Source organism: Myotis nattereri, assembly GCF_964212035.1.
Source record: "Myotis nattereri genome assembly, chromosome: 15".
In the NCBI taxonomy this organism is placed as follows: domain Eukaryota; kingdom Metazoa; phylum Chordata; class Mammalia; order Chiroptera; family Vespertilionidae; genus Myotis; species Myotis nattereri.
The window spans coordinates 16,080,274-16,097,247 of record NC_138090.1 but is presented as its reverse complement, the minus strand read 5'-3'; the positions used below and the strand labels follow the sequence as shown (position 1 = coordinate 16,097,247).

The following is a 16,974-nucleotide window of genomic DNA, read 5'->3' as shown; positions in this document are numbered from 1 at the left end:
ACAAACGCCAGGACTTGGGAAACGGTAACTGTGAGGACAGAAGGAAAGTCGGCTGCAGAGACAGTCGAAGGGCAAGAGGAACAAAGTGACAGGACTGGGCTCCCGCCAAGAAAACCTGCCCCTCTAAAACGGGGCACCCCACGGAGAGAACCCTCATGTACCAGCCGAAGCCTGCCACCCACTGCAGCTGCGCGAGGAAGCGGATGTTAGCGCCCCTTCCCGCACCGGGTCACCCACCCTCGCCCATCTCCCAGGGAGCCGACCCGACCCGCTGCTCCCCGAGACAGCCCGGCCCTTACCTTGTACAGCTTCAGGCTGGCCTCGTGCCTGGAGTTGACCGTGTGCAGCCGCAGCTTCTCCAGGCTGTTGGTGTAGTAGTCGCAGGCGTTGCACTTGAGGTGGACGGGGTTGCCGATGGCCACGCACTTGAGCCGCCACTCGTTGGCTTTGCCGCCCTCCTTGATGTGGGCCACCAGCTGGTACTTCTGCACGTGCTTGTCCGTCTTACAGTGCAGCTGGAAGTTGGCCTTGAGCTGCGTGTTGTAGCGGCAGAGCTTGCACTGGTACGAGTCCCCCATCACGGCCTTCCACTCGTCCTCGGGGAGGCTGCGCTCCACGTTCATGTGCAGCCCCAGCAGGTCCAGGTTGTCCGTGGTGAACTTGTTGCACACGGCGCACTGGAAGAGCTTCAGCGACGGGTCGTTGGTCTGGATGAAGCTCTCGCCCAGGTTCATCAGCTCCTCCGACACCAGCTGCCCGCCCCCGAGCCGCATGTCGAGGGGGATCTCACCGCCCACTGTGGGGAAGGAGAGGAGAGGAGAATGAGCGGCCAGGCTCACAGCTGCAGCCGTACCCGGGCACCTCCCTGCCCTCCGCTCCCCACCACCTGGGTTCAAGCAGAAAAAAGATCACATTTCAAGTGCTGCAAGGTGCTACTAACTGGAAAAACCACACACACACACACACACACACACACACACACACACACACAAATCACCTTCATGCATTCGGATCTTTCTAAAATCTGTGAAAGGCTTTATGGGTGCTTTTGTGTTCCTTTGGAGAACACCTAGAAAGAGGCAGGAACCATAATCTCTGGAATATTTCCATTTAGCCCCTCGCTTAGATGCAAGGAAAGATAGATATAAGCATCATTCACTGGACATAATAGGATCTGAAACTTCAGAACCTGAAAAGTTAGAAATGAGTTACAGCTGCAATCTGTAACACCAAGTCTGTATGGCGAATCAGATCTCATCTAACGCAGCGCCATCCAGGAGAACTTTGGCGAAGATGGAAACGTCTGTATCTGCATCCTCCAACATGGCCATCATGACCACAGGTAGCTACTGAACACTTGAAATATGGCTAACGTGCAACCGAGAAACTGAAATTTTATTTACCCTTAATTCGTTTAAATTTAAGTGGCCACACGTGGCTAGTATTGGTCAGTGCAGGTCTAAATCTGAGATTTCGGGAAAGATCTCCTTATCATGTCCCACTGACCAATGTCCCATCTGCCGGTCAATGGTGCCAGCTCCTCCCACACCCCCCGGAAGTGCCATCTTTTCCCTTTCTGAGCCCCATGCTGCGTGAAACGGAGGTCTAATGGCTCATTCTCCTTGGCCATAAGTCAGCCTCGGACAGAGCCACCTGCTGGCCAGTGTCCCTACAGGGGGCTTCCTCTTTAGGCCAGGGCCAGCCTTCTCCTCGCTGAGCCTCCAGCAAGTCCCTCCACCGATGCCCACACGTCCGCTGTGCCAGGCAAGGTGAGAAGGTCTGGGAAGTGAACTGGAAAGTGGATGTGGGATCAGCAGTGAAATGCAAAGGTCAGTTCACAGTCTCCATCCACTCCGCCTCCAAAAAAAAGGGGGGGGGGAGCCTGAGAAAGCTCAGCAATTCCCTCCCCACCCCTGTGATTTTTTGGTCCCTCACTGCCCTGCATAAACCAGGGAGCGGCTCTCACTTACCAGCAGCAAATTAATGCTGCACGCTCTTATTCGTATCACGAGAAAGGCTGGCGAAGAGCAGCCTTCCCTCCGTTCCTCAGAAGTGTACAGTCAAGCATGACGCTGGGCACCGGGCTTCTATTTTCTGCCTCTGCCCTGAACACGTGCACACTTGAGCTATGGTCGCCCCTGCCTCTCCCCAACTGATATTTAAACTTGACCTTTTACATGTGGTCGGGCTGAGGTTATTTTTCTTTTAATGACTGATTAGAACCCAAGCTAGTGGTTAATCCAAGAAAAGACGTTACATATATTTTTAAATGATTTTTTAAATGTACACTACTCGGGGCACCTCCAGCAGAAGATCAGTGCGGGCTATACACAGCAGCCCGGCTGCGTTTGAAGTCCGTGGACAGCCTCGCAAGCCACCGAAGTCTGCACGGGGAGCTTTCTGCTTGTCTCCTCTCTTGCCATCTCCCCTGGTGAGAGGAGCCATCACGAAGACATTCTTTTTAGGACGAGAGAGAAAAAGAGGAGGAAAAAAGCCTAAAAGCTCTGCCCCCTCCTGGGGACCGCGACCAAGCAGCATCCATGAAATGTACGCGGTGTTCAGTGGAAGCGGAAACTGCCGGAGGGGGAGGCGAGGAGCAAGCACATATTTGTTTCTGATGCCAACCACCCGAAGCAGCAAACCTTCTCCACTTTTTAAATGTAACCTCGGCTTATCAACATCGCTCTAAGGAGGAATTCGACTGTCACTTGGATGCTTGCGTGAAAATGAGAAGTCCTCGGACACACGGAGGAGAAAGTCCCTATTCCCGCTCCAAGCTCTTAAAACAAAATGCAAATCCAAGACAGAAGCAGAGAAGCCATGAGCTGAGGGGGACTGACTGGAGCACCAAACCTTGGAGAAACAAAACCACGGCTCAGAATGCTACTCATCCATAGCACTGGCAGGAACTAATTCAGGCCCGAAAAGTAGAACCTGCCCGAATTCACAGGGATTAGGAGGAGAGCCCCAGTAAGGGAGAACTTAGCAGGCGCTGACTTTTGAGCCACGCTGGATAGATGGTCTTGGAAAGGAATGGCTGCCCCCTCCCCACATGCACCTGACTTCAACATGGAAATTTAAATCCAGGCACAAGAGCCTGCCCATCAGCACATCATCAGAGGCACATTGTGGGAAAAGATACCTTCTACCAGCCGTGGGCAAACTACAGCCCGTGGGCCGGATCCGGCCCGTTTGAAATGAATAAAACTACCGAAAAAATAGACCGTCCCCTTTTATGTAATGATGTTTACTTTGAATTTATATTAGTTCACACAAACACTCCATCCATGCTTTTGTTCTGGCCCTCCGGTCCAGTTTAAGAACCCACTGTGGCCCTCGAGTCAAAAAGTTTGCCCACCCCTGGTCTAGACTCAAAGGCAGCAGCAGAGAACCTGGAAACCCCATGTAGGCGGCCTGTGGCTGGCTGGCTGGCTACTTGGGGAGCACAGGGACCCGCCACGAGCTCCCGGCTTCCCAGTGCTGTGCTCAACTTTAGAATGGAAGGGGCTGTTTGGATGGATACTGAGATGGCCTCAGTTCTATACCTTGTCTGCAAACGGTGGCAAATCGCACCAGCCCAGACCAACGGCGCCGACCCTTTCCTTAAAGGCCCCTAGAGAGCAAGCATCCCAGATCAGCATGTTGGAAATCACCACAGAGAAGGTTCTGGCAAAGGAAGTATGAGAATAACTTTGCAAGCCGGAGTGGGTTTCACCAAAAACAATTTCCCCCTGCAGAGCCCAGGAATATCTAACAACCTACGGCCTTCCCTCGAATGGCCTGCAGAAACGTCAGTGGAGCTGCAGAGAGAACCAAAAGAGAGGGCTCTTCTCATTTGTATATATCCGTGTCTACTGAGGTCCCAAAACTTAAACTGCAAGTCCTCTGGACATGCCCTGTGGTACCTGCACCCACTCAGGTGTTAGCACAAAGCATCTGTGGCTCTTGTCTGATCTTGACCAGCTGCTGTGGCCCGAAGGCAGACGCAGGAGGTTGCAGAGACGCACCTCAGCTGACAAGCAGAGCCACTGGAAATTCAGGGGCCCTTCTTGGCTGGCCGGGCTTAGGTCCTTAAAAGGGAGAGCTCTCTTCTCTTTAAGAAATAAAATGCAGATCATCAATGTATGTCCAGAGCACAGAGATTCATTCTTCTATTTCTTTGGCATCTGCCATATGCCCACAATGCATGAATGCCCCCAGGGACTCAGACACTTGGTGTAAAAGCAAAACATTTCTCTACCTCTCCATGTAAGCCTACGTCAGAATTACTGGTTTTCAAGGTAATTAAAAAGATCTCACTTCGGCTCAGTATGAACCCATCCATTTTCTGTGTCTTCATTCCACCTACATTATATTTGATTTACTCCAAGATCTGCCTCCTCAAGATTTTAAATCTCCAGACTAGAAAACCCCAATTCCCACAGGCTTAAAAAAAAAAGTCTTAGCGTGCTGAAGCCATCCCTTGATGTGCATCCCTGTGGTTCACTCTGGGGACCAATAAGACAGCTTCTCCCTCCGCATCCCCGATGAACCAGCCAGGGAGACTTCTTCCAACCACTTGGTAATAAAGGATCAACAGGTCAATGTTCCGAAACAGAAAACGAGATCAAAGCAGCAAGGTCTCAGATTTAAATGCACAGCCGGAAAAACAAATTAACTGTTAGAAATGTAACTCAGCAGCAGCAATTAGCCCGAAAACACCATGCACATAAAGGCATTCCGGGGTGAGGTTTGGCCCCTGGCGCTGACCTAAACCATGCCAGGATAAAGGTACTTGCTGACATTCTGGTGCCAAGAACAACTTATCCCAGCGCCGGGGAGGGGATGCTGCCTAATTCGGTCCATCGCCACTGGTCCCGAGTGGTTAGCGGTCAGGGGATGGAGACCAGGCCCTGCCTGCCCGGGGCACCGGTGGCAGGGGCAGGAGTGGCCCAACCACTCCTCATGAAACTGATTCGTGTATTTTCTTGCTGCGAGAAGCTCTCCCCAAAAGCAGTCATGATTCTCTGTACGTAACGAGTCGTGGTTTCCGGCACCAAGTACTACCCTCGGGTCCCACGCTCGACCCATGAAGCCCGCAAGACCTGGGTTGTTCTTCATGGCAACAAAGGCTCCATCAACCAGGATCTCCCTGACTTTAAAACTTAGCTTTCTTTGATGTAGTTTCAGAATTCGTTCATTTTCATCCATCACACCATTCCTTAGTGTGCCCCGGGGCCATTTAATTCACAAGTATACTAACTGCCAAAAACACATGCAAAATAAGGAAGAGAGGAACACGCCTCTCTCCCTGAGACCTGAGGGAACACACGGGGGAACTGGCGGAGCCCTATCTGGGCGGTTCGCGCTCGGCTCAGAGCCAGCCTCTGGTTATCTGAGTAACGTACACCCCCGTCCCGCGTTCCTCTTATGGAGATGGCTGTTCCTATTTAAAACTCCAGCTACAGTTTCCTGTAAGTTTCAATAAATATTTAATGGAATCCAAAAGTTTTGGATAATTGTGGTGATTTTTCAAATGGAGACAGAGACAGAGAAAGAGAGAATGGGAACAGAAAGGAAGGCTGACCAGAAGCCAAAAAAGCAGAGGAAACACTTAAATTTTAATCCTGGCCTGCGGAACTGGAGTGGGGTCACGTCTCTGTTCAGTGCATACGACTTTCCCTATGCACACAGGGTTCAAGGGATTCCTGAGAAAAAGTATTGACTGTTAGACTCTCAAGCTGATACCAAAGAAAAAAAAATAACCGACCGAATCCACGGGACGTGGACTTATTCTCAGTGTCTCCCCCCGTTCCAGTCACAGCACAGAACAGACAAACACGGAGTCAGCCTCACCTAGAGCCGGCGTCACGGCGGCCATGGGCGCGGAGGGGTCCAGCGGGAACCCGCTCATCATGAAGGGGGCGTCGGAGGCGGCGCTGTCCATCTTCAGGTTGGGCAGGCTCATGTTCTGGGCCAGGTAGTACTGGTACAGCTCGGCCTCGGCGGGCGAGGGCAGGCTGCCCAGGCCCAGGTGGCGGCTGTGCTGGACCTGCGTCATGTTCTGCTGCAGCAGCATCATGTTGTGCATGTGCTTCTCGCTGGTCATGTGGATGCGCAGGTTCCTGGCCACGTTGGTCTCGTAGTCACACACCTCGCACCGCCAGGTGGGTTTGGTTTTTGGTTTTGTGGGCGAGGGGGCCCCGCAGGAGCTGCTGATGTTGGCCGCCGCGGCCGCTGCTGCCGCCGCCGCCGCCGCGGCCCCGGCCGAGTGGCTGAAGACCTGCTCGCCCCCGCCGTTCTGCAGGTTCTGCATGTTGTTGAGATGCTTGTCGGACTGCATGTGAATGCTGAGGTTGCCTTTGGTCGTGGTGGAGTAGTTACACACCTCACAGCGGAAAGGCTTGTAACCACACGTGTAGCTCTCGCCTCGTGCCAACCGGGGGTGGGGCTGCCCGCTTTTGCAGTAGACGCAGGAGCCCCCCGGCTCCGGGTGCTTCTCCTTCATGTGCGCCTCCAGCGTCTGCTGGTACTTGTAGTGCCAGTTGCACTTGGGGCACTTGAGGGTCTTGCACGAGTTGCGAGAATGCATCATGGTCATGTGGCCGCCCAGCGAGCGGGAGGAGCCCAGGACCGTGTCGCACTTGGGGCACTCCACGCCGCTCCCCGAGGGGCACTCCCCCACCCCAAGCTCGCAGAGGGAGCCCGCGTGCTGGTGATGGGGGACGAAGCCCCCGTCGTCCCCCTCGGGGCTTTCATTTGGTTCTGGTGCTGTGGCATTGTCTTTATTGGCACTTTCGTCAGCGAAGTCCAGCCTCCTGCCGCCCTCTGCCACACTGGCCCTGACGCCCTCACTGTTAAAGCTTAAACGATTCCTCCTGTTCGCACCATCAAAGACAACAAAGGAAGAAGCGGAATTAGAACTAGTAGAAGCTGCGCCCCTCGACAGTGTCTGGAGCACATTAGGCATTAAGGGGGAGTTAGAAATGCTTTGGTTTGAGAGAGCCAGGTCCTTTTTGCTGCTACCTGCCGCGGCCCCGGACTCATCATGGGGCCTGTCCTCCAGTTCCTCGTCCAACTCGCTGGGAAAGAGTTCTTTGCAACCCTCATCTTCCTCCTCCTCCTCTTCCTCCTCTTCCTCGTCCTCCTCCTCTTCCGCCTCTTCCTCCTCCTCTTCCTCCTCCACCTCCTCCTCGGCTGGCCCTGCCTTCTCGGAGAAGCAGTCCGGGTCGCCCCCTTCCTGCTTCTCTCCTTCTGCCGCCCCGGAGTCCTTGCCCTCCGGGGATTTGGTCGGACTGGAGGCCAGAGGCCCCAGGGGGACTGAGGTAATGGGGGTCTTCAGGACCGAGCTGGTGAGCCCGCCAAGGTTCAAGAGGGTGCTGGGGGTCAAGATGCCAGCCGGGGGCTGTTCGGGGCCGGCGGCAGAGCCGGCTGGGAGCGCCTCCTCCCCTTCCATCCGAATGCCACTAAATTTACCATAAAAACTGTGTCCGGGACCTATGAGGTTAGCTGTGGAAACTAAAGGGTGCTGAAAGTTTTTGTTTTTTGGTTCCAGGAAACTTACAAGGGGTTCCTTGTCTTTGCCGATCCCTTGGATGATAGCGGAGATGTTCTTATTGCTAAGAATCTTCCGCTCGTCTTCGCTCAGGGTCATTCGATGGTCGTGCACCGCGTGGGTCACGAAGGAGCGGACGTAGCCGAAGGAGAGCTTGCACAGGAAACACATCAGGATGGGCTTCCGCTTGCCGTAGAGCACGAAGCCATCGAACTTGGACAGGTCCACATTGTTGGGAACATCTTTGGATACGCAGGAGCTTTTGGCAGAGCCGTCGCTGTTCAGGTAATCCTTGTTGCTTTTGTGTCGCACGTCAAACACGCGGAAGCTGTGCAGGACGGGGCTGAGCCCCGCCAGGGCTGAGGTATTCGGGAAAGCCGGGTCTGGGCCCTCGAACCACTTCCCGAAGGATGAGGCTATGTGGAAAGTGTTGATGATCTGCGGGTAGACGGGCGCCGCACAGGAAGGGTCCCCCTGCTTGCCCCCCGCCCCGGGGAGGGAGTTCAGAAAGAGCGAGGGGAGGGGCCCGCTGCCGCTGCCGCAGGCGCCCCCGCCCTGGGTCAGCTGGCTCAGGCTCTCCACGATGTAGGCCGAGCCGTCGGGCTGGTAGACGATCTCCCCAGCCAGGTTCTCCACGTCGCTCTCCTCGTCCCCCTCCTCGCTGCTGTCGCTCCCGCTGTCCTCCCTCGGGGGCGGCGGGGGGCGCGCGCTGGGGCAGTGGTGCTCCATGTAGGTCTGCAGGCTGGCGAAGGAGGCCGCGCACGCGTTGCAGCTGACCTCCTTGCCCGCGGGCTCGGCAGGGGGCCCGGCCGAGGTGCTCTCCGCCAGGCGCTCACTGAAGGGGGCCCTCAGGCTGTCCAGGGGCCCGTGGTTCTCGCTTGTGGGCTGCTCCATGCTACTGGGTTGGTCGGGGAGGTGGGTGCTGTTGAGTTCAGTCCATTGCTGGTGCTGAGGGATCCCGCACCCATTGTCCTTCCCCGAGACGACGGGCGAGTCACAGCCTTCCATGGTAAGGCCTGCGTGGAGCTTTCATTGCACCCAGTACGGATCGGACCTGAAGGGCGGAGGCAAGGGGGGAAGAGGGAGAGGGGGAAGAGAGAGAGAAAGGAAAGAGGTTAGGAGGGCCGAGGCTAAGGTCCCACACAGAGCACTCTAACAGCTTCTGTCCACACCCACAACGGAGACCGCGGGGGAGGCAGGGACCCCAGCGCTGGCCCCATGCTGTCCGACGCGCACAGGGCCAGTGGCCCCCAGGCGTCATGGCTGGGGTCACGGCTGGGGGACGTGGCAGGAGCAGGAGCACACGCAGGGGCATCAGGAGAATCCCTCTGAGTCTTCAGCTTGTCGGCTGCTCTACCCTGGAGACCAGCTGGATTTCCGTTCTTTGCAAGCACATTGTTAGCACCAGGACTGAGCGCCGGCCACAGCGGAGGAGGGCCCCACCGAGGACACAGGAGGGCGGCCCTACCACACACAGGCAGCCAGCACCAAGCCGCCCCCGGCTGTCCCCGCTGCCTGTGGGCCGGGGAGCAGGGGAGGGACAGACGAGAGGAGGGAGGTTTTGCACCCCCAGAACAGGAAAGGCCAACTGTGCAAGGACATGCTCATTGACTTGGAGGAGAAGTTGCTGCTGTTGCTTTTACTGACCAAGGTTCTAGTTTGGAAAGTTCAGAGAAAAGCCCCTGAGGTCTGCGGAGCACTGTCCCGTTTGACAAGCAGGAAAACCAAGGGGCAAATCCTTCAAACGCGCCCCTGCCGCCCGACACTGTGAGACAGAGGCCGATCCCGAGTTCCCTTCTCCGCCCCCACCCCTACAGCAGCCTTGCTGTGACTCAGCTGGCTCCAGAGGAGAACGTGTAGGTGCGAACGTGCGCGTGATGTTTCTAGGAAGAGCCTCCCGGCGCAGCGGCCGACGCCCCCTCCGGCAGCATGGATGTCGCCCCGTCTGGAGGGAGCCCGTCACCACTGGCTGGGTGCTGCCTGCTGTCAGGGATCTTAGCAGCAAACCGAGACGGCAGCTGGGCTCGGCCAGCCCCCGTTCCCACCTGCCTCTCCGTTATTAGTTGCTACCCGAGCAGCTGTCCTTCAGCCCTGGGGCTTTTCCGTTTCCGACTCCAAAGTGCCACTGAGCTGAATTTGCCCTCTGAGACCACACGTCCCTGGAGAGGGGGGCTTCGGATCACCCGCTGCCGCTCTGCTCCTGTGGCAAGGACACCACAGAGCATTGCTTCCACCCACTGCTGCTCCTACAGCAACTCAGAGCCTCGTCTGCAAATCCCAGGCAAGCCCCCCTCCCCCGCCCTGCACCTCCTGCCTGGGGAACACTTGGCTGCTTCTCCACCCACCATCTCATTCATACCCAGCAGATGAAGGTTTTGGCTGGGTTTGGTCCCACCCCACCCCCCAAACCCTCATCTTCCCATTCTCTCTTCATTTCTTGATTCTTGACTGCACAGTGAGCCAACAGCTCCCCCTCGGGAAAAGATGGGGAAGGCAGGTTTACCAGAAGCCTTGGGAGAAATAACTTTTTGGAAGAATGTGCCATGTTTTGTTTAAAGCACACATGCACACACACTCCCCACCTCTCCGTTTATAACCTCAAACTCCTTGATGACAAAGCTCGGTGCGCCTGAGAACAGACACATTGATTTCAAGCTAAGATAACTGCACTGAACCAAACCGAACGGCAGATGGATGGGACTTCACCGCCAGGCTTAGCTGGCACACAGGTGAGAATCCGGGTGGCTCTTCTTAAGATGCGCCTGATTGACAGCTCAGGCCAGAAAGGTTGGCAGGCCTGAAGGGGCGGGAGGGTTAACAGCCCGATTGTAAAATCGATGTCATAAATGCTTGGTAAGTTACAGGAACATGCGGGAAGGGGAGGCCACGATTGATAAAGGAGAACAGCTTTGATGCTTCACCAGGGACTTGTGTATCGACAGCAAAGCCAATCTCCTCTCCAGCCGGGGCTGGGCCAGCGAAACCTGCCAGCGTTTACCAATTAATTGGTGGGCTTTTCTTGCTGTTCTCTTCCTCCTCCTCCTCCTTCTCCTCCTCCCCAACTCACCCACTTACGGGGTTGGGACTTTTGAAAACTCACCTAACTTTGTTTTCTATTTCCAAGCAAATGTCAAGAATGACACTGTGGCCACCCCTGAAAGACAGACGACCCCCTGGGTGGTGACACTGGCCCTGGAGGGACACGTGGGAGACCGCTCATGCGCAGGGACCGACAGCCCAGCCAGGCATCCACGGGAGAGAAGGACCCCACTCTGAGGTCGAAGCTGCCTGCCCTGGGCTTGCTGTCCATGCACGCCGGCCATGGCAGGCAGGACCTTTCACAGCCTCGCTGAGCAAAGTGTGGATCAGGGAGCAACAGAATCGCCTTCGCCAGGGCGCTGGGAGGAGCAGTCTCAGCCCTGCCACAGGCCAGAGTCCGCACGCTGCACATGGTCCTTGGAGGGTGCACATCATTCAAGCCTGATTCACCCTCTGCTCCACCGGACTGCCAACTCCCCTCTCTGTCCCTGTACGGCCAGCGGGCCACGCAGGGTCAGGCCTGGACTTCCCCACCGGTCCCTGGGAATGAGGGGACGGGGTGGACAAGAGGGGACCAGAAGGCAGAGATGAAGAAATCGCTTATGCTCCCCAGTCCTTTAGCTCAAGGGCCTCGGGCCGTCCACCACTCTCCCGCCCGTCCCTCTCGCTCTGTTTATCAGCCAGTCAATAAGAAAAAGGTAGTTCTTACTTAAGGAGGCAGAAGTCAACTCGGCAGGTCGATCAGCACTCTGTCTGTAAACACGGTTTCCCGTAAAATCAATGATCTTCAGTTACAGAGGGCGGCCTGGGAACCTGGCGGGTCCCCACGCTCACAGGCAGCCCCGCAGCAGCCTCTGTTCAGGCCCTGCCCCAGCTCTGCACCCCCTTCCTCATCCTTCACTCTCCAGGGCCAGCTCACACATCACAGACCCTCAGCCCTTCCTGCAGCCTGCTTCTCTTCAGCCACCTACACCCCCAAACTCCCCTCAAATACAGACGTGTTCTACTCATGCCCACCTAGCGTGCTCCACGTGGGTGGTGTGTGTGTGTGTGGTTTTAAGAATTCAGTTACTCTTCAGGAAAGCGCATCTCTCCAGCAGGGGTTCGGGGGAAACGAGAGGTGTGGTCGAGGGTGCTGGACTCGCTCTGCTGAGCTAACCTGCCGTTTGAGAAGTCACCCTGTAAGGAAAGCTTCGACGCCCTTAGCAAGGCCCCAGGACACTTGCGCCTCTTACAATTAGTGTCCTTGGAACCTACCCGTAAAGCTTCCTGCGTCTTCCCAAATATCACTCTTTGTTTGGAAGACGTTGTTTAAAATGTTAAAAACTCCACCATGTCACCCCGAGGCCCCCCATTAACAAAGTCATCCATCTCCCTCTTTCAACTGGGAAGATGTGGCGTGACAGTCTTATCACATTCCTTTAAGGAGGCAGGGCTGAGGCCAATGAAACAGTTACAGGGAAGCTGGGGGGGGGGGGGGGCGCGGCGGGGTTGAGGAAGGGGAGGGGACTCCCGCTGTTGCTCTCAGAGAATTAAACATGAACGTCGCACTGTGCAATTTTAAATTGTTAATTAGCACAGGGTTAATTAGGCGGTCCTTTCACAAGAGGTTGTTTGGCAGAAAACCAAGAAAGGAAACAAAGGCAACCAAAGGAAAAGAGAGAAGTGAGACAGCGAGAAACTGTTGCCTCAGTGAATAACCCAGCAGCTTCGCCAGAGAGAAGGAAGCCAGCGGGCAAGGATGCCACTTCCCTGAGCTCAGCTGGAGCGGCCTCCGCTGGCTGCCTTCCTGGAGGTGACTTCGCAGGAGATACCAAAAGTCTCAAGAATGCACATGCCCTTTGACTCAGCAACTCCCCCGTTCTAGGAAGCAACCCAAGATACCAGAGAGGCAGATTATTCATCACAACATTTATAACATAAAAGAAATCTGGTGAAATGAGGGACTCTCTAAATTACAGTGCATAGAGCTCCATAGGATGTTATAAATTCTAGAGGCCTGGTGCACAAATTCATGCACGAGTGGGGTCCCTCGGCCTGGCCAGGATTGGGATCGATTGGAGCTGGCTGGCCGGGGAGGGGGGGCGGGGGACCGTGGGAGGTTGGATGGCTGCAGAAGGTTGACTGTGGGAGTGCACTGACTGACCACCAGGGGGCAGTTCCTGTATAGAGCATCTGCCCCCTGGTGGTCAGTGCTTGTCAATAGCAACCGGTTGTTTGGTTGACTGGTCATAATGGTTGCTTAGGCATATATATCTATATCTATATCTATTATATATAATTTTTTGAAGAAATTATTTAAGGGTGTGGGAAAATGATCACCCAGGATGCTAAGTGAACAAAGCATACATAGGGCTGCATATGGAAATACATGAGATTTATATCAAAAACTAGGGGATGAGGTAATAGGCGACTTCATTTCTTCTTTAGTGTCTTTATTTCCCAAAGATTTTTGAAATTAAAACCATCATAAGGGAAGCCATCCCTTCTTGAGTTAGGGATCATGTAAAGGCCGGGCCTGAAGGTACAGCACCACCTTGATGCTCAGAACCACTCCGTGAGACAAATTCTATTTTTATCCCCATTTTTAAGATGGGAAAACTGAGGTTGCCCCAAGTTACGCAGCCTGAATAACAAAACCGACAGTCTGGCTGCGTGGAGCCTGTGTTCTTGGTCACTGTACCATGTTCTTCTTTAACGTCTACTTCTCAAAGAGAACTCCAGAATGTCCTTGCATCTGACATTCACACCCAGTCTTTATGGACCCAGGGACTGCTCTGAGAGCACGGGATAGCAGGATGGCTATGTAAAAGGACATTGCCAACTCATACAGAACCCTTCTTGCTTGATAATGCCGAGGGGAGGAGAGTTCAAAATGGCTTCTGTACTTGGCTATCTTCACACAGGAGAGAGAGGGTCAAGCTGCTGTAACAAACTGTATGGTAGGCCCATTATCCTCACTTTTTTTAAGAAAAAAAAAAGAGGGGATATATTCCAGACACCATAAATCAAAAAGTGCATTGGGCCCTAGCCTGTTTGACTCAGTGGATAGAGCATCGGCCCTGAGATTGAAGGGTCCCAGGTTCGATTCCCGTTAAGGGCACGCACCTCGATTCCAGGCTCAATCCCCAGCCCTGGTCGGGATGCATGCAGGAGGCAACCGATCAATGTGTCTCTCTCACGTTGATGTTTCTCTCTCTCTGTCTCTCCCCCTCCCTTCCACTCTGTCTAAAAGTCAATGGAAAAATCTCCTCAAGTGAGGATTAACAAAACAAACAAAGAAGCATTCATTCATTCACACATTCACTCAATATTTACGGTGCACCTGCCATGTGTCCGATGCTAGGGAATCAAAGTTAAACAGGTCGCAATCTACATTCTTGTGGGGGAGAGATGGCCAACAAACAAATCTAACATTAAGTACTGAAAAACACTCAGAATAATATAAAGCAAGAAGAGGGGGAAGAGGGATGTGTGTGTACATCATTTTGGATAAAGTAATAATATTAGCTCTAAAAGGTATGTTGTAGATTATATATTGCAAGCTCCTCATAGTTTGAGAACAGATTCAAGAGTTGCTGAATAGAATCTAGGAAAAAAAGAAGATAGTCCTGAGGAATTAGCAATTAAACTGAAATATAGCTTCGCTCGGACTCAATGATCTGAGAAATGCAGCAGAGAGTACTGTTTGATTTTAATAAGCTATTCCAGAGTTTATCATTTCTTTGTATCCAGGATAGCAAAATGTCTTTCAGAAAAAAACAAAACTCTAGCTGAACGTGATAGCTAGTGGGTGCCATTACCCAAGGTCAGTGGGCTGGTGACCGGCCTCAAGCTTCTGTCTTGTCCCTGGTTCCCTTCATGTAAATCAACAAATTGAGGGGCAAGAGCAAGCAAACCCGCCCATCTGCCAAGTCCATAAAGCTAAGAGGACTGACTAATATGATAAATGGTGGAATTAAGATTAAAAACAAAAACCAAAAAAAAGAGCTCAACAAGTTGGGACAAGGCTCAAAGGAACAGGACGAAATTTTGCAAGGCTACGTAGGAAGCCCCGTATTACATTCAGGCAGGCAGTGAGACCAACAGAGGACGGACAGGCTTCGATGAACAGGAATTCGTGCTAAAACGGCCTGGCAGCGTCACTTTACTACAGGGGTCCTCAAACTACGGCCCGCGGGCCACATACAAATACAAATATTGATTGTATTTGTTCCCTTTTTGTTTTTTCACTTCAAAATAAGGTATGTGCAGTGTGCATAGGAATTTGTTCATAGTTTTTTTTAAACTATAGTCCGGCCCTCCAACGGTCTGAGGGACAGTGAACTGGCCCCCTGTTTAAAAAGTCTGAGGACCCCTGCTTTACTATAAATCCTGTGACCGCCCAAAGCTGACATGGCAGTCAAAGAGGCAAACGCAACCTCTGGCCACGGGAGTACCCTATTCCTGCCGAAACTCCACAGGCCCGCAGCCCCGTCATTGTCTCTGTCTGCACGAAGGACGTGGTGATCCACTCGGGGCGGGGGGGGGGGGGAAGAGGGGGGGATCTGGTAAGAAGGGTCCCGACAAACGAACCTGAGTGTGCTCAGGACGGCCGACCATGAACAGCGCAGGAGTGTGGGAAAGAGAGGTCCCACTGCCCCGTAAGACAACTCTGCTCAGCCCTATGAAGGCCTGCCTGCCGCCTACAGGAGGATCGGTTACTGGTCTCCTACCTAGCTTCAGGGTTTAGCTAGCGGTGATGAGGGAAATGTATTAGGAATGAGAGTTCAGTTCAATGGAAGTGAGACTCTTTCTCAAGATTATCAAAGTCCCCCAGTGGAAGGCTGCCTCTGGTGAAAGACCGCAATCCCTGGGTTTCGTGGATTTCGGGAAGCGGGGTGGGGGAGGGCGGGGGGCTTTGGCCGTGGCCAGGAAGTGCCATCAGGCAGCCTCTCAGGTCCTCGAAAAGGTGAAGATTCTTTTCATTCCTGGGTTATCAGTCCGGTGACTCAATCAGCTTTAACCTCCTCCCTGCGATCGCACAGTAATGTGGCACCGGGCGACACACTGCCGCCCTGGGGTTATCACACTCCGGTGACTACCGCTGGCCGGTCTCTGCCGCTGGGCCGTGATGTCCCAGTCATCTCTGTGTCCGCCACAGCCAAGATGGACTAGGTGCTTCCTGAAACTCAGAGGGAGCTTACCGCACTGGGAGAAGCGATAACACGTTGAGAAGAAAAATTAGGATCCCCAAACGCGATCTGTTTCTTTTTCTCTTAGTTGAAGAAATGCCTGTTGTGACCCTCTGGAGCCAAATGGAATCAGGCTCCTTGGAGAAATGGACAATTCTTGGGTTGGGGCAGACAGAGTGCAAGATGAGCCTGGGGCACCTTCCTTTTTTCTTTTAAAGGTTTTTATTGATTTTTCAGAGAATGGAAGGGAGAGGGAGCGAGAAATATCAATGTGAGAGCAAAACACTGACCAGCTGTTTCCTGCATGTCCGCCACCAGGGATCGAGCCCACATCCCAGGCGTGTGCCCACATTGGGAATCGAACTGGCAACCCTTTGGTGCACAGGAGGACACCCAACCAACCGAGCCACCCCGGCCAGGGCTGGAGCGTCTTCTTGAGACAGAACACAAGGATGTGCTCTAAGGACGATCAGAACGTGTCGAAAGAACACAGGAACAGGTTAACTGGGGCTCCCACTGCTGGAAGGTGGTGCAATTGGAGCAGGAAAATAAAATGAGAGTAAAGGTTCACAACCCAATGCCCCAAATAAAAACCCGTATCTCCATACTTTTATAAGTTCTCTTAGGGGATAAATCCAAGTAACAAATGCAGATGGAATTATGGAGTTAGAAAATCACCACTTGGTAACCACCTATTATAACGCATTTAGGAAAAAATTGAGGGATACCAAAACGGATGGATAAAAGTTTGAGGATATTTACAAAGTCTCAAAGCATCTCCACCAAACACGCAGTAATCACGGAAGGGACAATAGTAAGTGTGCAGCAGAGAAACCTGGCACCTTACACACATGATCGAGTTCTCATCACCCGGAGTGAGACAGGCAGACATTCTGTGCCTTCGGAGAGGAACACGACATCCCCTCCCCGATATTCCCGCCAGAAATGCAAACCCTGGATCTGATCCGAGGGAACATTACGCAAATCCCAGCGAGGACAGCCCACAGAGTGCCCTACGCTCTTCAGGAAGGCGAGTGTCGGGAAACAGGGCTGCCTCAGAGTGCAGGAGGCTGAAGAGATGCGACCAAGGAACCAGCAGACTCCCAATCAGGTCCTTAGGTCTGATAATCGTAGTCTGTGAATGTTAATGTCCTAATTTTGATAACTGCAGTGTGGTTATACAAAAAGAGTCCTTGTTTTTAAGAAATCCACACTGGTATATTTAGA

The 16,974-nt window shown here is 53.5% G+C and overlaps 1 protein-coding gene across 1 annotated transcript in view; it reads right to left on the bottom strand.

Annotated features, from left to right (window-relative positions):
- Positions 1 to 8,585, bottom strand: part of ZFHX3 (zinc finger homeobox 3) — a 151,678-nt gene extending 143,093 nt beyond the window's left edge. The window contains exons 1-2 of the mRNA XM_081107850.1: positions 5,836 to 8,585; positions 300 to 796 (exon numbers count right to left, since the gene is read on the bottom strand). Coding sequence (XP_080963976.1) covers positions 300 to 796; positions 5,836 to 8,542 — 3,204 coding nt within the window. The 5' untranslated portion in view covers positions 8,543 to 8,585. The remainder of the gene's footprint in view (positions 1 to 299; positions 797 to 5,835) is intronic.
- Between the last annotated feature and the right edge of the window lie 8,389 nt (positions 8,586 to 16,974).